The 20,271-nt window shown below is 40.7% G+C and overlaps 1 protein-coding gene across 3 annotated transcripts in view; it reads right to left on the minus strand.

Moving 5' to 3' along the window:
- Positions 1 to 20,271, minus strand: part of GALNT11 (polypeptide N-acetylgalactosaminyltransferase 11) — a 1,380,327-nt gene that overhangs the window by 487,752 nt on the left and 872,304 nt on the right. For all 3 annotated transcript variants that reach the window (XM_044066892.1, XM_044066893.1, XM_044066894.1), the window contains exon 6: positions 17,134 to 17,383. In XM_044066892.1, the coding sequence (XP_043922827.1) occupies positions 17,134 to 17,383 (250 nt within the window). The remainder of the gene's footprint in view (positions 1 to 17,133; positions 17,384 to 20,271) is intronic.

A 20,271-nucleotide genomic window follows, 5' to 3' on the forward strand; every position in this document is an offset into this window, starting at 1 on the left:
TCCAGGAGTTCATCGAAGGGTGGAGACACCCAGGAGGCAGAGGGTTGAGCTCCGAAGGCCTTGAGGAATACCGACTCCTCCTCAGAGGGGGTCTTGGAAGGCCAGTCGCCTCTCTGCCTCAAGATCTCCAGGATGTCGGAGAAAGAGACATCATCGGACGACGACTTAGGGGACCCCTCTGACTCCTCGAGGTCGGTATCGGAAGTGAGGGACTCGTCCTGGGAGTCTATGTGCTTCCTCTTGCACAAATTCTTTCTAGGGGGCTCCTCAGGCACCGACACTGAGGGGCCCTCAGAAAGTTGGGGACTGCTCATGGGGGTATCCTCAGACCTTTGGGCTCTGCCATCCACGGACAAGGGTGTGTCAGAGGCTCTAGCCGGGGTGTAGGGGGAAGGAGTGACCGATCTGGGTGATATAACTGACGATCTGGCCAGTGCACTCCTCATGGCCTCGAAGGCAGGTCTCCCCCGAATCTGAGGACCGACCCATCTCCGAGACCACAACCGGAGTCGGGGTTCCCCGAGCCAATGCACCGAGAGGGAGGCTTGGAGCCGAAAAGAATCCCGAGGTATCCCCCTCGGGTCTGACTGAGGAAACCAAGAGTACCGAAACCAGAGGACGGAACCGACATGGTTGGAGCCGACGTCGGCTCCGATAAACTCGCAAGGGGTATCGGAGCCGACACGAGAACATCACTCGGCGCGGAGCACTCCGGCTCCAATGACACAGGGGTGCTCGGAGGAGGAATCATCGGTACAAGAATAGGGACTGGCTCCGGAGCCGACTGGGCCGGAGCCGAGAACAATTTTGCTAACACCGGCGACTGCAGAAGCCTCTGGACCACCCTATTCACATCCAAATCAGACAGCCCAGAGGATCTGGAGGAACTAGAAGGAGATCGGAATCTCCTACCCGGAGACTCAGGCCTAACACTGGGTGACCGGCTCCGAATAGGCTCCAATAATATCGGGGCCGAGGTCGACTCTAGTACAACAGATACCTCCTGCGGCCCCGAGGACAATGGAGCCGAGGAGGCAGTATCCACTTTCGAAACGTTCTCTGGGGGCTCCGAAGAGACAGATGGAGCCGGAGATCTTTTCTTGGCCTTGGAAGTCTTAGACTTAGTACTAGAAGAAGAGTCTAAGGACTCCTCAAAAGAAGGTTTAACCAAGCCCTTCAAAATCAACTTATTTTTTCTTTCCTGCAGTATCCTCGGGCTAAAAGCGTGGCAAAAACTGCAGGACTCTTGCAGGTGAATAGCACCAAGACAATAAACACAGATGGAATGCCCATCTGTAATGGACATCTTGTAGCCACATTTTAAGCATTTTTTTAAACCCAGAGGGTTTATGCTCTTTCTGCTCTTTAGACATAGTAGTTCACAGCACCCACTCAACTGACGACAGACACAACAGGAAGGCGGGAAAAACCAAACCACGAACAACCAAGGAAACTCTAATTTAAACGTTTCTTTGGTGCAGCAAGGAAATCTAACTACCGACCAAACAAAAACACAATTTAACACAAAAACAATACAGGAGAGGACTAGGTCCTCTAATTTAAATGGGCCTAGCCCGCCAAAACAGAGGGATACCACAAAAAAAACACTACTCGCTACACAGCACACTCACAATGAAAAACTAGCTATTAAAATAGCTTTTTACGAGAAACAGACTGCTAAAGACTTATGAAAAGTTTTGAAAAAAGGGTACTTAGCCACAGCCAAGCGAGACCATGTCCTAACTCTACGAGCGGCAAATGAGATCTGGGGCTAGGGCGAGGTGCATCTTGGGATACCGGGTTAGCCCAGCCAATTAGAGACTTCATGCTAGAGAAATAAGTTGGCCGAGTCGGAGCCGAGAATCAGCTCCGAACCCGTGAGTAAAGAATGTAGGCGAGATAGGACCACATAACATCTATAATTCAAAATGGAAAGGGATGATGATGAAACAGGGGGAAGCTCAAGAAACAAGGAGACACTGGAATTTTGGATGTACACCTTTAAAGAGAATAAAAATAATCATACAGAATATTATATCTATAAAGTAGCAGAAAGTATCCTAAGAACTAAGCCAACATGGGAATGGAGAAAGGAGATTCTGTCGACAGGGATGACTGCAATTAGAGATACGGACAATAGGCAACAGGGGACTTGAATTTATTGGAGAAAACTGGCAAAAGAACCAAGGTACTGGGAGCAAATAACTAGAGAGGGAAAGATGACAGAATGGAAAGATGCCAAGAATTTATTTGGACTGCAGGTTACAGACTGACTTCCCTATCAAGGATAGGTATCAAGAGTATAGGCAAAAAGAAAGGAATAGGGGGTCCTAAATGAACGACTAGAACTGGTAGAGTTTTTAGTAGAATCTAGAACAGAAGCTGCCATTAAAAAAGGAATAATTAGTAGGATCATAAGTATGAGAACCAATCAGAGGAGGTTAGAAAGGATTGGGAAGAGAGATTGGATAAGCAATTCATAGAGAAAGAATGGGAAGATATTCTTAAGTCTCCCAAATATCCAACAAAAACTAGAAGCCTTAGGGTTTTTGCTTGAAAATGTTTGCACAGATATTTTTATACCCCAAGTATACTCCAGAGAATTTCTCTTCAGGTCGATAGCGAATGTTGTAGGTGTGATGGGGAAGAAAGAGGTAATTGGGAACATATTTTCTGGGAGTGAAATGAGTTGGCAGACTTTAAGGATTCCCTGTGGGATGCAATGTCAGAGATGCTTGGTGGACAGATTGGTGTGATGAGGGAGATGAATTTTATGATCTATGATAAAGAATTGGAATTGCCTAGACATGGTAAGGCCTTGCTGTGTCTGATTATGCTGGCTGCCAGAAAAGCAATTACTACAAAATGGAAATCAAACTCTAAACCAACTACACTAGAAGTAGAGAATATAGTAACAGAGTAAAACAACTGGAACTGAGATCTTTAGAAAAGGGTAGGAGCTAATTACATAGGGAAAAATGGGAATTGGGAGAACAATACATACAGGAGAGGAATGAGATTTAAAAGAAGGCAGGACTTAAATGAGCTATATAAATGTTGGACTAATAATGATTGGGTGATAAGTGACGTATAATGTCTGCAACTGGGAGTGTGTCAGTCTTCTGCTTCTTCTTTCGGCTGCTCCTGTTAGGGGTCGCCACAGCGGATCATCTGTTTCCATTTCTTCCTGGCCTCTGCATCTTGCTCTGTATGACCGACCACCTGCATGTCCTCTCTCACCACATCCATAAATCTTATCTTAAGCCTTCCTCTTTTCCTGTTACCTGGCAGCTTCATCCTTAGCATCTTTTTCCCAATATACTCTGCATCCCTCCTCAGCACATGTCCAAACCAATGTAATCTTGCCTGTCTGGCTTCGTCTCCAAACCTTCTAACCTGGGCTGACCCTCTAATATACTTATTTCTAATCCAGTCTATCACCCAATGCAAATCTTAACATCTTTAACTCTGCCACGTCCAGCTCTGACTCCTGTCTTTTTGCCAATGCCACGGTCTCCAACCCATATAACATAGCTGGTCTCACTATCCTCTTGTAGATCTTCCCTATCACTCTTACTCTGGTACTCGTCTGTCACAAATCACTCCAGGCATTCTTCTCCACCCACACCATCCTGCCTGTACTCTCTTCTTCACCTCTCTTCCACACTCACCATTACTCTGAACTGTTGATCCCAAGTATTTAAACTCATCCACCTTCGCCATCTCTGCTCCCTGCATCCCCACCATTCCTCTAGCCTCCCTCTCATTCACACACATATATTCTCTCTTAGTCCTGCTGACCTTCATTCTTCTTTTCTCTAGAACATATTGCCACCTCTCCAGGGTCTCCTCCACCTGTTCCCTACTCTCACTACAGATCACAATGTCATCTGCAAACTGGGAATGTGTCAGTATGGTTTGTGATGTAAAATGCTTTCAACTAGGACTGTGTTGGTGTGGTTTTTATTTATATAAATGCATGACTGCCTATGTCGTACATAAGTGATCATTTAATAAAGATGTTTCTTGTTTAAAAAGAAAAAGGACAGTAATTGAATAATTTACATAATGTTTCTTAGGTTATATGATATATAGCAACAGATGTGAAGTATAATGTTTGTAAATGTGAACTTGTTAATACAGTTTGATTACTTTTATATAAATGTAAATTTGCCTATATCACAAGTGATAACAATAAAGGTATTAAAAAAACATCCTGGAATAAAGCCTCAATGGTGCCCTAATTCAACAGAAAGTGAAGAACCTCGGGGAAATGAGACAGCTGTTCCCAAGGAGGCTGGGGAATTCCAGAAAAGGGAAGAAGGGACTTCCAAACAATGGAATATCCCTGACAGTTAGTGGATAGAACCCAAGAGTCTAAAGTGACTTGTAGCCAATTTGGAAGATGCTGGGACAGATGGAGGGACAAGGGAACTTGGCCAAGGGAAGGAGGAAGTAAGCTGTCCAGCAAAACTTGACTTGCCCTAGAAAGCAGGTTTAAGGAAGGCAGGAATCTGAGTAGACTTAGCCAGAGAAACCCGCCTAAAACCCTTCTTGCCCTTAGGAGGAAGACGAAATTCCCTACGAAAAATGTAGACTTAGAAGAATAGTTCCTCTTAAATTTGGGAATAGAAGAAACAAAAATCTGTTTCAGCTCCTTTAAGGCTTTGCCCTTATCCTAGAGAGACTTGAGAAGTTCAGCAGCAGCAGATCCAAAAAGATTTTTATTATTTTATTTAACATTAGTTAACTGGGAAAGTCCGACTTGGAATGAAGTCAATTTTCAGTGGAGGCCTGGGGATAAACACTGCAGATACATGTCTTTATAAGATATTATCCAAAGGAGCAACCAAAAGTGTGGCCTTAATGTCATCATTTTATTTATTCTATTTATTCATCACGCAAAGCCTGAAGATGAAGCCAAGAATAACGCCTTATAACTGAACCAAAGGCAGCAGCCCTGGAAGAGACATCAGTTGCATCACAACTGCATTTGATTGAGTGGTGTGCAACTTGAGAAGTACAGCCCAGCAGGGAAAGGACCAAAGCCTAGCTGCCAGAGTCAGGAAGGTCAGAAATCACCTCAGCAACCTGAGAGAGAAGAACCAAGACTTACCTGGTCATAAGAGTCTGGTAGATGATGGCGGTAAAGGATAAGCTGGCAGCAGTGTAAACTTTCTTGCTGAGCCTTTCTATAGCCCTAATATCCTTATCAGAAGGCAACAGCTTGGTAGAGGGCAATAACTTCGATGGCTTCTCAGAGGAGACTCATACTACACAGAATGGCATTTACAAAGAAATCTGCACTCCTTAGACACATTATAGGATCCATCCGGCTTCTTAGGTTGGCTTCTTAGGTGCAGGAGACAGAGTCAGAAGCTACAGACTTTGTTGAGAAATTATCTATTGGAGCTCATATTTTTTTCTGAATCTCAGATACTTCAGAATAATCTCACTTAAAATAATCCATCATATAGGCAATGGCATCCCCAGAGGAGAGTTCCTCCAGGGGTGAAATCTAGACTTATATAGTCCTCCTGCTCTGAACCATAACCTAAGGGGGGGATGGATTTGGGAAGAATAAGCCAAAGATTCTTCCCCTGACTCCAGGTCTTCATCCAAAGAATCCAATTCCCTAGTTCTCTTGAGTGGAGTGTAAGATCAGGGAGGACCATGAAAAGTGATATCTTGAAGAGGCTTCAAGGCCATAAGATAATTAAACCCTGAGTGAAATCCTGCCATTCATGATGGGGAACCTTAACAACAGGGGAAATATGCTTTGTTTTTTGTTTCCTTTTCTGCAGGCTGTCTGCTTAAAACACCAATGGAGGGTTTAGACCTCTGGTGTGACTCAGTAATGGCTGTAGGAATGTCATCCCAAACTAAGATCTGAGAAATCCCTCTCAGTCCTTCGGATAGAATTAGCCTAAGTTTTGCCTCAATGTCAGGCAGAGATGTTTGAAAAGCCTCCAAGGATGTGCGAGAAGCCGGATGCATGCCAGTTTCCGATGGGGGTGGCGACAAAGGAATATGAAGCAACTACTGGACGGTCCTCTGGGATTTCAACAGCCTTGACAGAGATGTCTGGGGGAGGCTGGAGAGCAACCAGATCAGAACAAATTTTTTTAGCCTTTTTCTTAGCAGATGGCTGGCCCTTAAGAATGGAGGATTCTGCCACAGCACCTTGAGCCAACAACTTAAGATGTTGGTTCTCCAGGTATATGGACATGAAGAGACAGCTATGATGGGTCTTAGGCACAAACGCATGGCAGACAGACCACGGAGTATGACCATGGGAAGCACCCAAACAGAAGAGAGACTGGTTGTGGTGGTCTTTATAGGAAATCTTGTCTCCCACACTGACATTTTCCCTTTCTGAATGACATGAACACAATAAGGACATAAAAAGAAGAAAAGAAACCCCAATGGGGCACTTATCTGATAATATGGCTTGGTAACCAGGTCAGGGAAAGAGCATTCAGACTGGTTGCAAAGAAGTTCTAAATGTATGCATCCACACACCACCTTTATGCCCTAACACCATATGTGTGAAGAGCATACATGTGATGTATGGTTGCATTTGCCTTCTGCTTTTTACAGTTTTTGCACTTGTTTTACATCAAGTTTATAGCATTTACAGTGTTTTCTGTGTGTTTTTCTGCTGTTTCCTGAAAACAACAAAAAATATATATATTCTCTTTTCCCGCCTTTGCTGAACTAGATTAGTCCAGATTTCAGGTTTTGCTGAATTCCGGACTGTGGTATAGTTTCCTGTGTTGCCCATATCCTTACTTGGATAGGAGGAAGCTTCTCTGTTCACCAGTGAAAGTGAGGAGCTTTGAGCAGCCTATCTGTCCTTGGAAGAGTGGTCTCAGCCCTGAAACTAGTACCTTATTGGCTGTTTTGGGTCAATTCCTACCTCTTTCAGTTTCCCTGCTTTAAAACCTGCATTTGCGCTGTTATGCACCAGTATACAACTCCGCGCAGCTCCTCGTGGTGTCCAGCAGAGTGATACAGGCAACAGACAGACCCAAGAGAGACTTTTCCAGATTTTAGTATTTTTTTTCTCTGTTTTTTTGCTCCGACTGCCTTTTCCCGCCTAAAAAGCGAATTTCTAACTGATCTGTGCTTTAAAAAGTTTAAATTGCATTTGCCTTCTGCTTTTTACAGCTTTTGCACTTGATTTATATCAATTTAAGTTGTTTTTGTATTGTATAACTGTTGTAGGCTACACACTAAAGTACGCTAGCCTATTTATAGCATTTACAATGTTTTCTGTGTGTTTTTCTGCTGTTTCCTGAAAAAAACAAAACAAAAAAAAAAATATTCTCTTTTCCCGCCTTTGCTGAACTAGATTAGTCCAGATTTCAGGTTTTGCTGAATTCCGGACTGTGGTATAGTTTCCTGTGTTGCCCATATCCTTACTTGGATAGGAGGAAGTTTCTCTGTTCATCAGTGAGAGTGGGGAGTGTTGAGCAGCCTATCTGTCCCTGGAGGAGTGGTCTCAGCCCTGAAACTATTAGCTTATTGGCCGTTTTGGGTCAATTCCTATCTCTTTCAGTTTCCCTGCTTTAAAACCCGCATTTCCGCAGTTTTGCATGATTTTGCGCATAGTGCAGCATCGGGCAGCGCCGCTTAAACGGGTTTAAACTATTCCCAGCTCCACAAAGTCTGCTCTTCAATTCTTTCATTTAGAACTCTTCTAAATCTCAAAGTAAGCACTCTATTTTCATTCTAAAGCCCTGCAGTTGCTCGTATAAGTAATTTTATAAGTAAGCTCTAATAAACTAAAGCACTACACCCTCTTATACTCCCTTTAAGTACTTGGCTCCCTATTGTTCCTTTTTGATCAGTCAAAAAGTAGTTCCTTATACTATTCTGGCATGTCCAAAAGTCAGTTTCAGGTTTACACTCCAGTCCAGCTGGTGAATCTGGGAATCTTGAGGCAATGTTACAACTGCCTTATGTACACAGACCACCCTCTCCTCCTCCCAACAAGCTCAAATATATGTGAGAGATGCAACTACATAGCCAAACTGAAGGCTGAGCTCTCTCAACACAGTACTGGCGCAGTCAGTCAGGAGGAGAAGGTAACCACACACACCACAAATCCAGTCTTACATAGACCTATCGCAACAGCAAACCAAACACATAAACACACAAAAACATACTCAGAGGATCTAACTAAAAATCTGCCCAAGCAGCAGAGACCTCCAAAGCAGACATCCAAGCAACCGCTACCCCACAACAATACCCACGTATCACATAGTTCACAAAGTCAGTGTGCCACACAGTCACAGCCCTTAACGCTAAACAACACACCTAATACACTTGTAATAGGTGACTCTATAGTCAGACACACTGACGTCCCACTCACCAGGCTGAACAAGGAGAAGGTCACTGTAAGCTGCCTGTCGGGTGCCAGGATCCGCCACATAACACAAGCATTCAGGTTACTCCAAAGCAAGTACAAATATGACTCCGTCATTGTCCATACTGGTGTGAATGACCTGAGATGTACCTCCCTGGACTACAGGAAAAGAGACATAGAGGAGCTCTCTGATCATGTAGCCCAGGCCGGTATGACCCTAACCTTGAGTAGCATCTTACCCTCACCAAGAATGATGCCACAGTATAAAGACAAAATAATTAATTTTAAGAATTGGCTAAAGTATTGGTGTCATTCAAAGGGGATCCAGTGTCTGTCAGCCTGGGATGACATGCTCGACAAGCCACATTGCTTTGCTAGGGACGGCTTGCACCTGTCACCCCTGGGCTTTTGAATACTGACTAAGGCTCTTGCCACCCCCATAGTGCCTTTTTTAGGCAAAGCTCAAAAGACAAACCCACCTCCACAGACAACGCAAGGAAAAAGAAACTAAGGGTAATGCTGCTCAACGCCAGAAGTTTAAATCTCAAGATGCATGCACTCGAGGCTCTCCTCAGCATGGAGAATATTGATATCTGTGCAGTAACAGAAACCAGGTTCAAGGCTCCTGAGAGCACCCCAGCACTATCAGGTTATACCTCATACCATGCTTTTCAGCCCCAAAACTCGGACCGAACCACAAAAGGAGGGGGAGTATCCATATTCATCAAAGATACCCACACCTCCAGATTAGTGGCACTGCATGAAGCATCGGAGACCATCCATGTGCAACTAACAGTGGGCAAAACTGCCTTTCAGTTTGCAGCATGCTACAGCCCATCCTCCCAAACTCAGGAACCCCACCCGGCCTTCCTGATAACACTGGAGAATATGAAGGTCTCTCCAAACACCATTATATTGGGTGACTTCAACTACCCAAACAGACTGGGAGAACTACTCAAGCCCCAACACCCTCGCCAACGTTTCCTAGAATTTATAAACTCAAATGCTATGGAACAACTGGTCACCACTCCCACAAGAGGGGAAAACATATTGGACCTGATGATCACCAACATGGGGACTCTATGCTCCATACCAGAGGTATACCCCTCATTGGTATGATCTGACCAGAAATTAATCTCACTGGACATCCATATCCCATCCCCACCCCCAGCCAAGGAAACCACGGTGAAGAACTTCTCAAAAGCAAACTTCACACTTCTCAAAACTGAGGTGGAATCCTTCAAAGCCCCCGAGCAAGTGGAAATTATGGCCCAAACCGCAGAATCCTTTACAAACGCATTCTATGGACACCTACAGGAATGCATGGACCATGCTATCCTAAATAAAACCAAGACTCACTCCTCCAAAGGCAGGAGACCTGTCTGGTGGACCCTAGCCATAAATAAGCTATACAACAGAAGGAGGAAGCTACTACATGACAGAGCAAAATCCCAAAAAGGGAAGGCATCTCTGATCAGTACTAGCAAGAAACTACGATCCCTCATAAAATCATCTAAGGCCAGCTTCAAAAGAAAAATTGCACAAGAAGCTAAAGATAATCACAAGGCCTTCTTTAGTTATGTCAGGAACCTGGGTGGCAACTCCCAGATATGCTCTGAGTTAGTGCAAAATGACAAAAAAATACACTGAACCCACAGACATTGCCAACATCCTGGCAAACAGGTTCAGTGCAAACTTCTCCCCCCCTTTCCCCCCAAAAGAGCAAATGTCTATTCCAACAGAGTGTAGCCTCCCTGACATCACAGATGCACAGGTGAGAGCTGCCCTCTCCAAAGCAAAAAACACAGCATCAGTGGGACCGGACGGTGTCCCGGACTGCGTCTTACACGAACTCCAAGAAGAACTGAACCCTCACATAAAGTCACTGTTCAGTCTCAGCCTTACTACAGGATATGTACCCAAGGAATCGCGTACAGCAACAGTGGTCCCACTCCACAAAGGTGGTGCCACAACGGACCCTGGAAACTATCACCCTATAAGCCTGACTAGCCTGGTCTGCAAAGCTATGGAGCGTATCATCATGGAACTCATAAACAAAGACATTGGGAACCTCCAAACACTGGATCCTACCCAATTTGGCTTTGTTAAGGGCAGATCTTGCCTCTTGAACCTGGTCGACTTCTTTGAAACAATCACCAAGGCCATAGATGAAGGCAAGGTAGTCCTCACAGCCTACCTGGACCTTGCAAAAGCCTTCAACACAACACCCCACTCGGGCATCATAAATAGGCTCACCAGCTTAAATATCAACCCCTATGTCACAAGATGTGTTGCAAACTGGCTCAGGGATAGAACCCATATGGTCAGAATTGCAGGTGTCATGTCAGACTCTAAACCAGTTACAAGTGGTGTCCCACAAGGCTCAGTCCTGGGACCTCTCCTGTTCAGTATATATTTCTCTGAGGTACAGGCTAACACGGGAGGACTATGGCTGACCTAGTTCGCAGATGACTGCAAACTGGGTGCCATAATCGACTCGCCGACTGACACAAGCATCCTCCAAAAGGGTCTCACAGAGACAGATAACTGGTGCCAGAGCCATGGCCTAAAGCTAAATGCCAAAAAGTGCATAGTCACCCCCTTTGGGAAAAACAAAGTGCCCACAAATTACCACATAGGTGGTAATCCATTAAGTACGGAAGAAGTAATTAGGGATTTAGGGACCCAAGTAGATAGCAATCTCTCCTTTGACAATCACTTTGCCAAAGTGGTTAGAAAAACCTTCTATATAGCCCACCTTATCACGAAAGGGTTCACATCTAGATCAAGAGAGGTCATTGTGCCCCTCTACTCATCACTCATCAGGCCCATAATTGAATACAATGCCCCATTTGGGATGTACCTTACCAGACACCTGCAGCAACTTGAAAGACCCCAAAAGTACCTCACCAAGAGGATCAAGGGACTCAAACAGATGCCCTACACAGTTAGGCTAAAGAAACTCCAGCTCTACTCACTTGCTTACCGCCTACTCAGAGGTGAACTGTGCCTGACGTATAAAGCCATGTCCAACCCAGAATTAATGGACATGCTCCACCTCAGCAAATCCAAATCCCTTAGAGCTACATGCTCCAGGGACTTAAACCTCAGCACAGAAATAAATAGGACATGCTGGAGGGACAGATTCATATCCCAGACGCTCCCCTCACTCTGGAACAAAATCCCAATCCATGTTAGGCAGAGCCCCTCAATGACGCTCTTCAAGAGAAATCTTGACGAGTGGATGGGAGATCGTAGGTTTACCCCTGGGATCTCTTCTGTGTCCCTACTAGACAGAGGCACAGTAAACTAACCTTAAAAGTGCTATCTTCTGTGACCTACTATACAGAGGCACAGTCAACTAATCTAAAAGGGTGGCGAAAGCCAAAAACACTCTGGCTAGGCTTATAAATGCCCCAGGGCAGATAGCCTAGTATCAACCTATGAACCTATAAATGCTAAAGGCTTTGGTATACTGGCCAGACATTGCGCTATCCTTGGCAGGAGATCCCTTAAGTAAACAATACTGCAGCAGTGATATGGAAGGACATCAGTCAGTATCAGACAAAATCCTGAGTCCAGGAAATGAATTTGGAACTGTCGCAGAAACAACAGACAAACAGAACGCTGAGACAGAACTGCTAAATATGGTTCAAAGAGAACACAAAGACAGAATTGTTAAATATTGTTCAAAGAGAATGCAGAGAAAGAACTGGTAAATATGCCTTATTTTTAATTTGTCTAATAATTTTTATTTATTTTATTTTACATTTGTTAACCGGGAAAGTCCGACTGGATACAGGTCCATTTTCAGCAGAGGCCTGGGGAGAAAAGCTTCAAATGTACAAAAACAAGTGTAAATACAGTGAAATTATTATAGTAATATTTTTGATAAAGATAAAATTGCAGTTTTACAGAACACTCTACTGTTATTACAGCACCAAAAGATCTGATACCATAAATCGTATAAAAATGTACACAAGATGTAGTCATTTAAAATATGTTAAGACATCAATAAGTAAAGAAAGAACGCAACAGTTGCGCAAACAGAGTTTATTTAATTCTCTGCTTCATCCTGTTGTGGAGGGTTTTTAATCAACTTGCAAAGCAGTTATTAGAGATATTTTAAGAAAAAAATAAATATAAAGAAGTGTAGCAAACAGCCCACAAGGCAAATACTTCGTTGTAGTAGAAAAAAGTCAGGAATAATGTTACAACGAAGTAACCAAGCAGTTCCAGTAGATATAAAAACATAAAAACCATAAAAACCGTGTCTGTGTAATAAAAGGTTTTTATATCTACTGGGACTGCTTGGTTACTTCTTTGTAACATTTGTAACATTATTTGTGATATTTTAAGAAAACCCATTAAGACAAAATGGTATATTTTGTCACACAACAAATTCAAGAAGATATAGTGGAACAATGTTTTTTTTCAAGGCACAATGAAAGCTGATAAGGTTGGGCCTATAGTTATTATTAATACTGAAGACTACACTGAGAAAATGATTGAAATATTTACATATATTTAATTTTTCATTTACATATTTATATTTATATAATTAAATAATATACAACTGGCAACAAACTGAAGTTTGATATGCAAATAAATCATACCATCAAAAACATACACAGAAAACTAGGCAGTCTGTACAAACATAAAACATACCTAAACCAACAGACTAAAATTACCATGGCTCAAACTCTGCTACTATCCACACTTCTATAGGCTGCCCCCATCTTCACCAACCTATCCAAAACAGAAATGACAAAACTAGACACGTTATAATCAAATTGCCAGATTTGCCACAAAAGCTCCCTACAGTTCACATCATTGCCACTCACTATACCAACTAAAGTGGATTGAACTTCAAAATCTCATTACCTTCCACCAACTAGTTTTCGCTAAAAAAACTCCTACTTTATCCAGATAAAATACCAGCACTATCTAATTTACTTAAAATACACGAAAACCCAAGACAACTACGTTCTAGTGACAGGACCCTAATCAAGATCACCAGAACCAACAACTCAGCAGGAGACTTCCTCTTTCCTAACTACATAGGCAAAATCTGGAACTCACTGCCCCCTGATATTACCTCAGCAAAGTCTATCATTACGTTTAAACAACTACTAAAGGAACACCTATTTATCAATAGACAATGCCCATGCCTTCCCCCAGGTTGACCTTCTACACCTGCTTTTCCCTCAGGACTTTCTCTATCAACCTCTGCATATTAATTTACTGTATGTACTAGTTTTCTTAATACGCAAGCCTCATCTACTAGGAGTTCTACTATACTTCTGAAAGCTCTCTACTACTCACTGTACTCCCCAACTCTTTCATACACCATCATACTCAAACACAATATTGTAAATTTACACACATCTATGGATGTATTATACATACTCTCATTAATTCAAGTTGAAATGACTGGACATACAGCTAACTTGTCCTGCTACTACAATTTGCAGCTAAAATATATATTTTTCTCTATATACTTCTAATATGTTATATTTTTGTACTTGGGGCTCTGTATTTGTTAAATGACTCTGTATGTGTTTGCTTGCCTTTGTATATTTACAAACTCTGGAGCTTTTCTCCCCGGGCCTCCGCTGAAAATGGACATTTATCCAATTGGATTCTCCCGGTCAACAAATGTAAAATAAAAATAAATAAATAAATATTAAGTCTTTCCTTCGTTGAAGGTTGTGCGTTAGGCCTGGCAAGCCAGCACGTAAAAATCTACTGCCAATCATTAGCGGACCGGAGTTCTGCTGTGGTGACCCCTAACCGGGAAAAGCCGAAAGACACAAACAATAGTTTTTATAAACAAGTTAAAAGATATGATATTACCAAATTATATAGGTTGGTAGGTGGTTATGAGTGTTTAACTTAAGGTGGAAAATCCTATTATAGGAGTTATTTTTGTTATTTCAAAAATACAAAAAATGATGATGACCCCTTGCCCCCACTAACACATATAGTTTCTTCAAGGGTTTTGAAACTTGAGAATATTTCACACTTTTTAGAAGTTTTAAAGGAAGCTGTTTGCAACAGTAGGTAATTTTAAAGGATAAATTTGATTTCGAAACTATAGCTACAAAAGTAGTAGATATGTCTGACATTTTGGTAACCCTATATGTAAAATCACTATAGACCATGATTGAACATCATCTATGTAACGAATGGGTATGCCATGATCAACTAAAAAATTAAAACATACGGATTAAAAGAGAATAAATTCATCAGTGAGTGCAAAAGTATTTTTTGTCTTAAAAACAGTTACCAGCATATTTGTGGGGTAGTAATGAGGGCAATTATAGCTTCCAATTTTGCTAACCTAGTGAAGACATATTGGGAAAATCATCTGTACAAATATAATGGTTATCAAAAGGTAAAATTTTATGGGGTTTTCACTGATGACCTTTTCTAGTTTTGGTGGTGGTGGGGGGGGGGGGAGTATTCAACAAGACTTAGATGTATATGATCTAAATGAAACTACAGAATTTTTGTATTTTTCTAGTCATTATGATTTACATTATATTAATTTTTGGGACACTAAAGGTTGCAAAATAATGCTAAAGTGGAAACTAGACTTGATTATAAAAATGCAATGAGTACTTTCATACTGCATTTCAGTAGTCTGTGTCTGACACACCAGAAAACTAGTATGGAAAGAAGCATAAATAGGTTTGAATGTCTTATCACTGCAAGTATCACAATAAAATTTACATTTCTTGCCTTTTGGATGAAAGATTATTAGTTAGAGGTTACAGAAGGGAATTTATGAAAGAAGTGAAATTAGATAAAGTAGACCATAAATCAAATAATTTTAAAAAAGACTGTAACTGAACTATGCCTGTAGCTAAAATATATACACTGAAGAGATTACAACTGCTGTAAGAGAAAACTGGATAATTATATCAGATTTTTCACAATTGTTGATTGCAGGAAATGAACCTCTTTTTATTTATAAAAGGGGAAGAAAGGTAAAAGATATTTAAAAAAAAATTTTGGAACAGAAAAAGTTTGCACAAAAAAGTGGGTTTTAGGCTTAAACTGTAGCATAAGCAGATTTATGCACTCCAGTCCAACTGTATTCTGCAGTAACACTAACAAGACTTATGAAAATGCCTTACATTGTACTTGCGAGTCTTCCCTTGCGGTTTAGGTTTATATAGCAGCGTGTTTCCTGTGAATATTTTTTGTTGGGAAAACCATTAGGAAGTTAAAGGAAAGAACTTATAAGCATTTATAGGCTATCAAAAATAATAATGCTCTAAATGCTTTAAGAAGACACAAGTAAAAGTGTAACAGTTTTAAAAAGTTTTTATTTTATGCATTAGATCTAGTTACTGACCGCATAAGGGAAAGAAATAAAGAGGAGTTTTTAGATTAGCTAGAATATGAAAGGCAAATACAGCCTGACACTTGTTGTGGATAAATGTTTAAATAATGTCATTAATTTTACTTGTTATTTAAAAAAATAAGAACTAAATTCAGTCACATAACATTTAACACATGACTAACTGATTATAGGGTATACAATGTGTGTTGTGTACTGTTATTTTATCTGATGAAGTCTTCTATCCTGTTGTGATAGACAGAGAGATGAAAACACTTATCTGTTGTAGAGTTATTAAACTGTTCCATCATGGCACACTTCTGTTTTTTTCATTGCACAGTTATCTTTCTTCTTTTGGGTTTTTCAGAACCAAAAAACATCCCGAATAGTACTGGAAGTGGCTAAAAGGACCGGAGGGGGGTGGGGCACTGGGAAAAGGATACAAGTTAGCCTTTGGATATTAACCCCCGTACCCAGCAGTCTCAAGTTATGACCATCCACACAGGAGAGTAGAAGGATAAATGACTCCCAACTACCTCCAGAGAGGAGCAGTCAAGTAACCCTTCTGAGATGAATCTGCTGCTAGTTGGAAAATGGCCTGAGATATCTCCTTGGACTTATGAGACTCAATGACCTCTAGGTCTGTGTCTAAGGCTGGATGTTCTTTGTCATACAGTTCCTGTGAGAATAACTTAAAATGGTGTCAGGTTCCTTAGAAAGTGTTTCTACTCTTTCGGTATCTTACCTGGTATAAACAGCAGATTCTCTCTACTGCAACAGTCTATAAGTGGTTCTGGGATCTCCCGGATAACTTAGTAATTTAGTATGCAGTACTGTGGATTGGGCGTTTATATCAGATTACTGCTAGTTCTCCTCTCAACAGTGGTATTTCAACATGTTCACTATCTTTTTTGCCTCTCTCCAACTCTAAGAACACTTCTAACTCAACTGACAGAGTTAATATGCTTCATTCATATCCTTTTGGATGTTTTGCACCTAGCTTACAACTAACAAACTCTACTTCAATAGCATGACCATACTCATAAATACAGTTTGAAAACTGCAGAACTAATTTAAAAGTAGCAGTAATAAAATATATGTGTGTCTTTGCTTCAACAACTATCTCACTTAAGAGCAGTTACTGCTTGTTACGGAGGTCATTTTAATATTCATTTTATAAGTCATGTCCAGTACATGCTCTGCCTTTCTGTGATACTTACTTAATTTTTTTCCTATTCTCAGAGATAATCTGATCCTTAAATCATCTGCTCTTGAGTAGATCATATTTTGTTTCGGTCAGATATCACTCCAATATTCTGCCTCAATGTGTTTCACTAAACAAATTTAAATCACAGTGTTTAGAAACACATGCAAATGCAGGTTTTTTTTTTTGATTGGGAACATGATTTCTTACTTGAATGGTGCAATAGCTCCCTCTGGTCCTGACAGCTCTGATAGTGGTACAGAATCCCATTTGAAGTGCAGGCCCCAGTTAAAACCTCCCCGCACTATGGGAGAAGAGCTGTAAGCAAGTGTATCTGCACTGATGATGTCAATCACAGGACAAACTACAGTCTTTCTATCTTCTTTGATTGGGCTCAGGAGGGGCTGTAGCCACATCTCATTCACTTCGCAGTGGCTGTCAAGGAACACCAAAACATCACCTGTTGGAAACAGAAATCATATATGTACTCATTCCATTATTTTTTTCATCACTTCTGTTATCCAAATGAATTTACTAAAACATGGCTATCAGATTCAAGTTTTGTACTTTATATACTTAAAAAGTAATGCATTTCAGATGTTAAAATTCAAGAATTATAAAAAAACTAGAATGTACATCACGAGCAAACCAAAAACAAATAAAATCTGCATTTTAGTAATGTTTCAGGGACGGATACACTAGACAATCTCGACATACTGAAATGTCGAAATTCAGTACGTTGAGACCGAATAGTGGAAAGTGCAGTTAATCTAAACCAAACTATGCCAAATCCGCAAATGTCGAATCCGCTGCTATCGTGGTGTCATGTTCGTGACGTGTGGTGCTGTTTGTGGATTTATTTGGGGTTTCAGCTAAGTGTTGTGTGTTTGAGGATAATGGGTAGGGATTTTAGTATGTGTAAGTGTGTGCGGTGGTGTTTTTTGTGTGTTTGTGTGTTTAGTTAAACCTTGGAGTTAGAATATATAAGTAGGGGGGCATGGGGGGGCTTGCCCCCTTGCTTATAGGTAGATTAAGTGTGTTTGCGTGTGTTGTTATGTTTGTTTAGTTAGGTGTATATGTGCGTGTGATTATGTCCTGGTTTGTGTGTGTGTGTGTGTGTGTGTGTGTGTGTGTGTGTGTGTGTGTGTGTGTGTGTGTGTGTGAATGGTCGTGATTGTAGTGTTCATGATTGTGGGTTTTCATGTATGTGGTTTTTCGACTATTCAGTCTCGAAATACCGAAATTCAACATTTCAGTATTTCGAGATTGTATAGTGAATCCTTCAGGGACACATTTTATTGTGCTAGCTATACAAATATTCCAAATGGATAAATCCTAGAAACGTGCAGCTGCCACAAAAGATTTACACAGAGGAGTATAAGCTTCAGTTTGCTGCAGTTCTAATAATACAGAAACACCATTTATACACCTTCCTGCAACAGTTAAAAGTTTTGTTCTTCAGTGAAGTACCGCTACACTTCCGGAGAGTTCATCTTTACATCTTAGTGATGATGTTTTTTTCCCCTTTTTTACTTGGGTGGTAAAATGACAGCAATCACCAACTGCAATATGTAGATTAACAAATATACTTCTAATAACTACATCCATCATAAAATAACTTTGCTATCTTAACAAATGAGAAATTAGGTTTCGGAATCCAGAAATGAAGAACTTATCCAGATGGTAAAATATTTTCCACTCTTAAATATAAGCACTCGGTATTGATGTTTAAGACTTAATACCATATGCTTATTTAATATGTCACACTCTTCCCCATGTTTTACAACTCTGCTCTACCATTTACTGCTCTCAATAAATTATATCTGAGTTTTCACCTTGGAGAAATTGTTCTTATTAAATTACTGCTTCTTCTAATAAAATTCTGAACTAATGATGCTTCTCTAGAGTGACAATAGTTGACTCATCACCATATTATGCCAAAACAATTGCAGGTGTTCCCTTTGTATTCACTTCAAATTTTGCATCCTGTTAAAATAATCAAGACAACATGAACAAATGCATCTATAATTTTTAATAATGATGTGATGGCTTTTATCAATAAAAGTTCTGCAATTGGTAACAAAGAAATAAATCCCTTGTAGTTACATTAAATGTTTACACAGTTTAAAACATTGCATAATATTTTGCCTGAAACATTAAACATGTTTTAAACAAAGATGGGCAGCCAAGCTCATTCCTAATAATTTTAATACATACTAAATATCATTAACAATGCCTTTCTTGGTTAATCCCCTACTTTTCTAGCAAAAAATGTACAGTTTGTCAACATTCTAAAGATTCCAGAAAGTAATGAAAATGTGGCAGATCTCTGCTATATTCAAACTATTACATGTAAAATACAGCCTTATTACACATTTATAAAAAAGTCTGTGGACAGTTTCTACGTTTAATTACATCATTAATGAAAATTAGAAAAGTAAGGACAGAGCCTACAACAGTATCCCTTGCCACCAGGACATAATGACACAATAAAATTCACCATCCATCCACAACCCCTTTACCCCTTTTTTTTTTTTTTTGCACATAGGGTCTGCTCTGGGTGTTACTTCAACAGTGATAACCATTTACAGCCAAGATTCACAATGCTGGGTAGACAGCCCTTCCATGGCTGTTCTTCCATACCACACAACTGCACGCACAATTACAGCTACCGCCAATTTAGAGTATCCAATCCACATATGGCATGTCTTTGGAATGTGGGAGAAAACTGGTGCACCAACAGCAAACCCAAACAAACAAAGGGAGAACATGCAGGCTCCACGCAGAAGGCACCCATAGCCCCGAAGCACTGAAACTATATAGTTAGGAAAATATGTGGTGCATCATTAACATGATCAATGTGTCCTTGGTAATACATATGTAGCTATTAATGACACTGACAGAAACAAAATTATAGAGGCCATATTGGCAAGTCGCTGAAACTGTTTTAGTGTTTTGCACTTATCCCTCCTTGAAAGTCATGTAATTAGTAATACACAATACAGGGGATGTGTTCAGTAAAGCCTCACACAATACCATGTATTATTATTGTTGTTATTATTTTATCTGTGCCATTATACAGGGTGAGGTTAAGTGCAGGTTGCTACTTCTGATTCAGAAATTTGCATATTTGGTCATAGGTGTTTAGGCAAGATGTATTTATGGTCAAAGTGCTGGTGGCACCTTGCTGCTGGAGAAGACAAACAAAACAAGCTAAGGGTCTTATTAATATAATGTAAACAGAATCAAACTCATTGTGTAAGCTCCATGTTTTATTAATCATAATTAAGAAACTGGTAGCCCTTGTATTAATTCTTACTGAAGGGAATAAAGGCATTGTAGCACGTA

This window comes from Protopterus annectens, chromosome 3.part1 (assembly GCF_019279795.1).
Source record: "Protopterus annectens isolate FY-2018-M chromosome 3.part1, PAN1.0, whole genome shotgun sequence".
NCBI lineage: Eukaryota > Metazoa > Chordata > Ceratodontiformes > Protopteridae > Protopterus > Protopterus annectens.